This window comes from Lineus longissimus, chromosome 4 (assembly GCF_910592395.1).
Source record: "Lineus longissimus chromosome 4, tnLinLong1.2, whole genome shotgun sequence".
Lineage (NCBI taxonomy): Eukaryota > Metazoa > Nemertea > Pilidiophora > Heteronemertea > Lineidae > Lineus > Lineus longissimus.
In genome coordinates this window covers 5,823,560-5,833,942 of record NC_088311.1, presented here as the reverse complement: position 1 = coordinate 5,833,942, position 10,383 = coordinate 5,823,560, and the positions used below count along the sequence as shown (strand labels likewise).

Below are 10,383 nucleotides of genomic sequence, written 5' to 3'. Positions count from 1 at the left end.
AAGCGCAGATGTCTTGATGAGACACTGTCGGAGACATAAATGCTGATCAAGGACAGGGTGTCCTTCAGTGTAAAAATTGAATGTACAGTTGAGATCTCCAAAGAGATTGTCCGGGACAGGCTGTGCTTGATGCAGATGTCCTGCGAAGGCAGCCTGGCAGACGAATACATGGACAGGCGCGGCTGTTCCTGGTGCACAGCATATCTCATTTGGGGTCTCGCGGACGATTGGCCAGGACAGGCTGTCCTTGGGACAAGTGTCCAGGGAGATGGTTTGGGAAACGGAAGTCCCGAGGACAGGCTGTCCCTGGGACAAGTGCACAGCGGAGATCTCTTTGGGGACTAGCAGCTCAGACGATCTTTGACGAAGACAGGCTGTGCTTGTGACTAAAGTGCAGACAACCTGAGGAGACAATCTCGTAGACAACTGCAGATAGGTCACCTGTTACACTTAACACGGAATAGGCTTGTCAAAGAGGACTGGGCCGTTTGAGGTACAGCCAGCCTAGGATGCACCAGAGAGACACCGTCACAACTTCACTGGACAACTGGTGTAGAGGGGATGTCAGTCACCAGTTGGCAAAGGGCTACTATTGATGAAAGGGCAGCACAAACTGGTGTAGAAGGGATTTCAGTCACTAGTTGGCAAAAGGGGTACTATTGGTGAAAGGGCAGAATAACAGGTGTAGAAGGGATTTCAGTCACCGGTTGGCAAAAGGGTACTATTGATAAAGGGGTAGCACAACTGGTGAAGTTGGCAAAGCATTACTATAATTGATGTAGGGGAGGTACAAGATTTCAGTCACCAGTTGGCAAAGGGCTACTATTGATGAATGGAGTGGAAGGGCTACTCCTGGTGAAAGACCCATCAGAAGGAGAATGGACAAATAGCTCACTTTCTTCTATATCAACCGCCACATCAAGGGGAATGCTGTCATCCAATAAAAAACACGTCACAGACAATGAACATAATTTAACAAAATTTTAATTGATGAGAATATGGTCCATACAACGTAATTTTGAATTTCCACTAATATGTATATAGAGTTACTTAAGTCATGAACTTCAGTGTTAGCACATAACAACCACAGAGATACAGGACATACTAGGATCAAGAAATTAGACTCCCAGTTTCTGGCTAGTCTATCCATGCCCATTTTAGGTAAACAGCTTGATCGGCCTAAAACCTGTCCATCAAGGAGCCTGACTAGTAGTGAGTAGTTCAGGTTATAAGCAGTAATAGACTCACTGGGCACAATAATGGCAGATGAAATCAGGAGCTGAAAGGAACCAAATACAAGAGCCTTTTTTGCCCCATAAACACAGCATACAAACAGATTGGTAAATAATGAGGCTAGGTTTTCACCATTTGGAATTCTGCGTCACATCTTTTTCATACAGGAACAGTTTGTTTTTAAGTTGAGCACACAATGTGCCCTCACTCCTCAACCAGTGTCAGTTATGATAACACAAAACACAAGTCAGAACTACGACGTTTCCATTGGGGCGTCTTCCTCTTCAATTTCCAGCACCCGTGGGGCGTAGAGGAGAACGTACGCACAATGCCAATCGCCACCGCCAGACAACTTAAGAATCTCTTCAGCGCTTACAGGAGACACGACATCATCGTCAAACTTCAACCATTCATCTAGAAGTATAAAATGGGAATCAACGTTTCAAATTTGCCAATTTCCTCTTCTGTTCAGTGTGGCTAATAATACCACCCTGCCCAGGGAAGAACTCAGACCATGCAAGCAGTATACATCAGCACAATGCAACCATAGTGCTTATAAAAGTTCAAACATGACACAATATGTGGTCAGAGCATGTCATGAAGATGATTTGGAGGCAATGACAATATTCACAGTGTTAATTAACAGCCATAGTTCAATATCGAGAAAACAGCTCATAATACTTCTATCATGTTTGGATTGGATTTTAACATCCTAAGTCTGTTCAATCTTTCCACTTCTATCATATAGAGGTTTGTCATGTTCTTCAACTACGGAAAAATAACGCATACATGTACTTGTACATACCTCCTTTCTTCTTGACCCAACCCACATAATGTCCGGCAGAGCTTGATCGTCCCTTATGGGTCAACACGGCAGTCAGTTCATAGTAACCACTGTTATTGGAGCCGGGATCTGAAATATAAGAGATAGTCGATATCTTAAATCATTTTGGGATTGACCAATGACTGTCATCTTGAATGGTCTTGTATTATAGCCTGTCCCACGCTGATGGTTTCATTTTAGCACGAGATGTGAATCTGTCTGTTTCATGAGAGTAAGGTTCCCTTTCAAATTTTTAACATCAAAGCAGATCTGCCACCATGAATTTAACTGTAGCAAAATTTTCTGAACGTTGTATGTACTCACCATCTGCGAATGCGAAAGGTTCTTTTCTTGTCTTCTTTTCTTTTTCAGTCAAGCCTTTGTCCTTGGCCTAATAAAAGTACAGTAGCGTACGCATTACAATCAATCAGTCATAAGCCATCAGTCTCAATCAGTAATACCAAGGACATACCGTCTTTACGTACTTCTGGTAATATTCATTTAACCCTTGCATATTCATTAGCCTTGCAAGCAGCAGAAAAGGGAACAAAATGTTCTCACCTCTCTGACTTTCTCCAACTTCTTGTCCTCCTCCTCCTTCATTATATTCCGAACAGGTACCAATTTCTTCTTCAAATCTTCCGTACATAAGTCATACATGTCCAACATCATCGGGAACTTCACATCCTGAAACACAACCAGCAAAAATATTTGGAAACAGTCAACTTGATCACACGAACGAAGTATCAACTTTGAAGTACTGGTGGTGACATCTGTTACCAAATGAGGGAAACGATCTGCTTTTGGTGCACATTTTTGAAGGAAGAATTATACGCTGGCCACAAAAATGGCAGTCTTTAAGCACCAGCCGGAGCGTTTTCATGGAAATTCTCTGAATAGCCCATCAAACAGCTAATCATGCCATGATCCTTGAGAGTGAGTCCTTACCTTTAATATTTTTGCATTAATCGCTTCTTTTTCCTTGTAATAAAATCGCACAAACTGTATTGTCAAATAGCTGGGTAATCTTGATATCAAACTCTGAAAGAGAAGAACGAAACAACGCAATCAAGACAAGGTGCTTTAAGACAAGCACAGAAGCCACAGGTGGCACACTTGTTGTGTTACCGAGATTGCCCCAGCAATAACTGACTTAAAGCGGGACTTTACATGAGATACAGGAACTAGTTATGCTAATCAGGGCATGTGCACTGGCTGGATGGCAGAGGGTGATTTTTAACCTTACCTATCTGGCCAACCAGTAATGACTTTACAACTTGAAATATATGTCCATACAAGAGTTTTGTGTAATTTCTACAGAGAATCACCAGGTCTCTCCATACAAAAATGTACACAATTTAAAAAAAAATCTTGTAACTTACAGATTTGAGGTATGCAGCATCCTTTCCTAATGACGGTGAATGTTTTGTAATGTGTTCTTGTAATCGCTGAAACGAAGCAGAAGTCATTTTGAATGTTTCGGCTTAAAAAAGAGTTAAGAAAACCACACAACGCCTAAAGAACAAAAATTCTTACTGTATTGAAAATCGATTTTGATTTTATAGACAGAGAACAGGAAAGAGAATAAACATGTACTCACTGACTTTAATCCTGTATGCATGTACTTCACATCTGGAAAAGAAACGATGTTCTGACGGATTTTGATTTTGGGTACTTTGTTAATTCAATCTGAAACATTTCCCATCCATGGGCAAATTGTACGTATAAACTTCTGCAACTCATTTTCATCGAAAAGCAAGATCACTCAAAGTACATAATAAAGACTGCAGTCAACTTACACTATGAATCTAATTTAGCATAAGCACAATTTCATTATAGAGCATGATCAGACTTACTTTGTTCAATAAAACAGCTAAGTTGGAACTGTATCTCTTTTGAATGTGTTGGTTCTTCTTCTTCACTCTCCACACATTTCATACTGCCGTTGGTTAAGTTTTCAAAAATTAACACTACAACTTATCAACTAACTCTTCAAGGGCAAGCCATGTCAGGGCAGCGAGGTAATTATTAAAAAGTTTGAACTTTCATGAACAATTATCATGCCTTCCCAAGGCATTTTTGAAGGTGTGATTATGAAGAAAAGTTATTTCAGTTTCAGAGGTTTATGTTATTGAAAAATCTTATTCAGGAATCTCAGAATGTGTACGTGCCCTTAAAACATGTTCTGACATTTTACAATGGAAAAGGATACGTAGTCTCCAACTCGAGGCCAAAATATTTGTCAATAAATCCTGACGTTCCCCCTGAGGCTGAGGCAACTAATGCAGTGTCCCCCTGAAACCAAGAGGTGAGAACAAATTCAAGCCTTTACAACACAATGCGCAAAATGCAGTGCCAGTTTGATGTAGTCAAATCTTCCACGGTTGGTGCCACAAAAAGTACCCCTCGCATACCATACATATGAAGGTGTACATCTCACTCCAATTTTAAGAAATATCACCATAAATAGGTACAATCTTGTTTCAAAAATGGTGCGCAAACTTACCACATTCTCAGTAGGCAGCTTCTGTTGTAAACATCTCATCATCTGTGTCCAGCATTCATTGGCATCCTGTTGAGCATAACCTCCTTGGTCAGTTTTTTCCGCAAACTGCGGGAATGCTGTATGTAGTATTCGTAGAAATATAAATGGTGGAATGGGTTCAGACCTTTTGTCCATCATATCGAACACATCTCGCATACCTGAAGAAAATAAACAGATTTTTTTGTATTTCGACGAGAGGAGTAGCAGGCATGGAAAGAGGTGATAGTGCTGGCTGTCACTATTGCCGAGATGGTCATTGGATGTATTAGAAAATGAAAATATTCCACCAACTTTTATCTATAGTTTCATCTCACATCTGATCAGATGTTCACACGAGCATTGCATTGAACTAAGGTCCAATTGCAGAAGGTCTCATCAACCTACACCCACAACTTTGACGAAATACTTACCTACAGTGATCTGTTTTTGCGGGTCCATTTGTTCATCCATACCACCCAATAATGACATGGACCCCTGGTAGCTATAAAAACAAACAAAAGCTGGTTAGAATAAATGTGTGTCCGCTGGTGTATCACATCCAATGTGAAGGGACTTCATGGGGTCGATTGGCATCAGGGAAACCAGGAAATGGATCGACTTTAAAGACAAGATTCGTCAAACACAGATGACCAGGCTTAGTTTCCTCTGAAGACTCTAGTCTGAACATCTCGACAGAGACTGTCCTGGCCACGAGGTAAACAAGAGGAACGTTCAGGTTCTTGGCCGGGATGCCAGGGAGCAAAAGAGTCTGCATCAAGGCCAACAAACAAGACCTGATTCGTGACGCAAGATGCCACCAACCACCAAATATTTTGGACAACCTGATGCAATCACCAAATTCTCCCTTGGAAAATATACACAAAATTTACAGAGTTGACAACTATTCAGCTTCTCTGCCAATTTTGTGACAGTCAGTATTTTGTTTCGGACCTACTTTTTGAGGGCTTCTTTCAGTTCAGGTACTGCTCTAAAACACTGTAGCGTTGCATTCATGTAACATGTATTTCCAAGGTTAGTAAGACCGGCTGGTAACTCCATCTGAAACAGACAACAGCGACTTCATGTAGGAGCAGTATTGACAAGAAAGGTCTGGGGCATGAACTTCTGAGCTTTATCTCAGCTAAAAATTCTATCATAAACATAATGAAATGGCCAGGGCCATTGTGCTCACCTCATGTGGAGGAAAGATGGATAAAGAGCATGGTCTTGTGTCATGTAGTGTTAGGTTTGATGTAGGTCCAAGCAATTACAATTTCCCCAAAATGGCCAATTTACAGTACATTCGACCTCTGTGACCTTGAAAAGTAGGTCAAATCAAAGAAGACCCGGGTGACACATTGAATGGTTGTTAGAATTAGATGTACCTATGATAAAAAATTGGTGCCAATCGGGCAAGTCATTACTAGGAATAATGGCATTTTGAAGAATTTAGGATTTGGCCCCCTCCCTGGAGGCCAAACGGCAAATCAGATCGCACCAAACTTCGGTACCTGAGATCACCTGACCAAGGGGTACATGTGTACTTAATTTGTGATCAATAGTCATTGCAGTTAAGAAACGTGCCATAGTTACGGCCTGACGGCGAATTTACGCCATTTGACCTCTGTGACCTTGACAAGAAGGTCAAATTAAAAACCTGTGTGACATATACTGTATGGTGGTTAGATGTACCCATGATATCAAATTGGTGGCAATCGGGCAAGAAGTTAAGGAATAATCACATTTTTAAGGTTTTTGGATTTTGCCCCCTGGTGGTCAAGTGGTGAATCATATTGGACCAAACTTCGGTCCCTGAGATCACCTGACTAAGGGGTAAATGTGTACCAAATTTGGTATCAATAGTCATTGCAGTTTAGAAACGTGCCATCGTTACATCCTAATGGCCAATTTACACCATTTGACCTCTGTGACCTTGAAAAGGAGGTCAAATCAAAAACCCGGGGGATATATGATGCACCTTTGCTAGAAGTACCTACCATATTTTTTTCAAAATTTCCCGACTACTATTAAGGGAGATATTGCATATTTTCACTTTTAACGTTTGGCCCCCTGGTGGCCAAACCATGAAACGAATCAGACCGAAACTTGGTCTCTCAGGTGTCATTACATAAGGGTACATGTGTACCAAGTTTCAACTCAATAGCTCTAACAGTTACGAAACGTGCTCTGCTAACGGACGACGGACGACGACGGACGACGACGACGACGACGACGACGACGACGACGGACGACAGACGCCACGGTATGGGATAAGCTCACCTCTGCTAAGAGGTGAGCTAAAGAGGATAATCTAAAATGATCAATAAAATTTAACACTTTTTATTTGCACTCATTCATACTCTCAAATCTACATGTTGGGATTATCTGTCTGAACACCAAATTATGTTTGGGAAAGTTAACATGTGTACAAACTCAACTAAAGCTGCCATGATTATGATTCAAGCAGTTCAAATTGACCACTGGGCACCAACATTACAAAAGTAACTTGATTCTAAAATCCAGTCATCTCACGCAACCAACACTGGAAGACAAGTCAAAGCAAATTTTACAAAGATACACCACACCAGTTTGATTTAAGTCTGTAAACCATTGAAAACTTACAGCTGCTGCCCTCTGGGAGTCTGACATATCCTCAAGGAAAACCGTTTTCTCCACAGGCTCTTTAAGAGCATTCTCCTCCGCAGTTCCCATCATCATTAGAGTGGCACCCTAAAACATTCAAACAAGAAATTCTATTAAACACTACATGTTACAATGGGAAAACATGTTAAGATGTAAAAAAGTGTAATGCATGTTGCTAAACACAGCTGGTTATTCTACAGAGCGAGACAACAAGTTAATTTTTTATTTACTTGTATCAGTATCCATTTTTTTAATAGTGACATTACTGACAATGACACATTCATCTTTTTGGTTTATGATTTGCAGATATAACCTTATCAATATCAACCATTCTGGCCGCCTTCAGTTCTCTGATTATTTTCTTACAGATATTTTGCAGAGTTCTATCTAAAACCAACGGGTACATGTAAGGCAAGCATATCGGAGAGAGAATATCACCTTAATGAAGTTTTCCCAACAGCTAATATCTACCTGGTTGGCAGTACAAGAATTGTAACATGGTGAAAGGCACCTTAACAAGCCAGGGACTGAACTGTAACTGATTACAGACTAATATAATAAAAATTAAAATAATAAAAGTGGCGGTCCATTTATTTATATCTGTTGCTGATCATTGATAAGAATATCGCAAAATGCACTGAATTACATGTACAATCAAGTAATCACAGCACTTTGCTGTAATGCACTTCCTTGCCTTTTTTGCAGGATATTTGAACAGGTACATACCTGTCTATCATGTTTATGACCAGGTATAAAGACACTTGCCTAGTTTTCAGATGCTATTCACAATTAAACATTTGCATGGCAAACAGGGTAGTAGGTTTATCAACTGCTGGTGATTTAGCAAGCAGAAAACGCCAACATTTATGATAGCTGGCAGTGAATCATTCGGTGATTATAAATTATTGGTTTGTTTAGGGCGAGTTGGATTTTGCAAGGAAACTACCTCACCTGATGTGAATGATTAAGGATATCGAAACTTTTGATCAAAAGCAAAAAATTCTCAAGAATACTCAACAACATGTACATGTACTCATTTAGTCAGTCAGTGATATTCTATGGAATTCAGATCTGAAGAGCAAAAACTTTGCCTTTGTAAGACATGTAGGAAAATCGGGACAAATTTCAAGCCCAGTTAATGTATATGACCACTGCGCATCAAATAACTTTTTTATACTCACATTCTTTATTTTGAATGTTCCCCAGTTATCATCATCCTGTAACAAGAAAGATAGAACTAGACTTATGAAATATCGATTCATTTGGCTTCAGAAGTAGTTGAAGTACACGTCTGCATGACTTCTAAAGTGGACTAGTTTACATGCTTCCATCTTACCAGACCTCCCAATTTCCAGGCAAACGACGTCGACCATGATTTACAGAACAAGATGTTGTCACCTTCTTTGAGACAGAAGTTAAAGAAATGTTCCATCATCACATATTCTTTGCCAGTTTTACATTAAGCCTGAGAATGGAGCGCTATTGACTTCTTGTTTGAACACTTCAATTAGCTGCTGAAAGAACCAAATGCAAAAACTTATAGTTTACCTTCAAAGTGATGCCTTTGATCATGACTTTCTGACGTTCAGGCATCACCCCCGACAAGGCGAACAGCTGAGCCTTGAACAGTATCGGCGGTTCATCTGTGTTGCATTCAACGCTCTCGTACTTCTCTTTGCCCCACCTGACGTTCACTAGAAATACAATGAAGGCGGGAAATAAGAACTTAATTACCAGTTTACCACTATCTGATACTTAGGATGTGCAGCACTACCTACAGGTACACGTAATGACGTAGTAGGCCTAGAGAAATGTTCAGGCCAAGGCCTAAATCTGCAAGTCATAAGTGTAAGATCTGAGATAGGCTACCGTGCGGTAATACTAATAAATCCATGAAAAACTGCACTTAGTCTTGCCAAATTTTATATTTTGTTTGGTCATTACAATGTACTACAAGCCTACACAAACTCCACGTACACGTAGGCCTCACTGATTACTTTTTGAAGCATCCTGTATGATGGCATTTGATGCGCTACACTACACAATGTACAGTGAACATGTGTACATCCCCGCTGCCGGCCAAAGGAGCTGGAACAAAACCTCCCAACTAAAGCGATTCTACGCATGTAACTCATTGTAAAAGGGTAAACCGATCACCTGTTATAAATCTAACATACACAAGCATTCGATAAATACGCAACAAAGTAATATCTGAATGACCAAAATGGCAATAAACTCACCTTTAAAAGTCGGCATTTTTCCAAGTTTGAAAAATTCACCGGAAGTGGCGATTTGTTACATCCTCGATGTACACTTCGAGAGATGTCGGAGTTCTTCTAGAAATAACAGGTGACGCAACCATTAGTTCAAAACGCGGGAAATACGAATTAGCCTCGATCCGCTTACCCCAAAATTCTGTCCTCACTCGAGGCAAATCAGGTATCTTGTCTTCCTGGATGAGCAAAACATTGGCTTTACTGTCATCAAAAGGCAATGTAACAACCATTTATTCATCCCGCTATTCATGATGAATGCACAGGCATGTGAAAATAAGAGCTCAACAGCCCCCCCCCCCCCCCACTGACCAACAAGCAAGAGTCGCCCTCTCTAACACATGAGTATACCAGGACTGACTGGTGTGTGTATGCTGAATTTCTATTTTCCTGGACCACTTGTTATTAAGAACGGCGTACCTCTTTAACTCTGAACATGAATTGTAATATGTATAATATATGTATAATAAAATTGCTATTGTTAGTGTTCGCTAGTACAGTACTCAGGCCGGAGAAGCGAAATCTTGCTGTAATTGCAACTCTGAGGGCATGTTTGAAGCTGATTATTAATAGCACTTCAAAAAACGGGTGCTGAACTCATCTCTTCTTTCCACGTGAAGGACAAGGGGCTTCAAAACCCCCTAGGGACAATGTCACAATCTGTTCAACACCAGCATTGGCACAGGTTGTAGGCCTACCATTGGCCTTGCGTGGATTATCAAGTCTTGATCAGGAGCAGGGATATCACAAACTTCTTTTGCACGTGTTCAGCATTGCTTGAACAGTTTAGCTGCACGAAGGACTACTCCTTTAGTATGTACACTCCAGGGGGGGGGGGGTCGAGATTTCATGCATCCACATCAACTTTACCCTGGACCATCATCACA

The 10,383-nt window shown here is 40.7% G+C and overlaps 1 protein-coding gene across 1 annotated transcript; it reads right to left on the bottom strand.

The window, feature by feature from the left end:
- Positions 1 to 962: 962 nt before the first annotated feature.
- On the bottom strand, positions 963 to 9,516 carry LOC135486111 (ubiquitin carboxyl-terminal hydrolase 14-like). Its single transcript, XM_064768640.1, has 16 exons — positions 9,464 to 9,516; positions 8,772 to 8,917; positions 8,405 to 8,440; positions 7,203 to 7,310; positions 5,536 to 5,639; positions 5,012 to 5,082; positions 4,563 to 4,759; positions 4,269 to 4,351; positions 3,913 to 3,995; positions 3,657 to 3,688; positions 3,439 to 3,504; positions 3,005 to 3,097; positions 2,618 to 2,743; positions 2,381 to 2,447; positions 2,039 to 2,146; positions 963 to 1,647 (listed from the first exon to the last, which is right to left on the bottom strand). The coding sequence occupies exons 1-16, from the start codon at positions 9,477 to 9,479 to the stop codon at positions 1,487 to 1,489; spliced, it is 1,497 nt and encodes a 498-aa protein (XP_064624710.1). The 5' UTR covers positions 9,480 to 9,516; the 3' UTR covers positions 963 to 1,486.
- Positions 9,517 to 10,383: the final 867 nt, after the last annotated feature.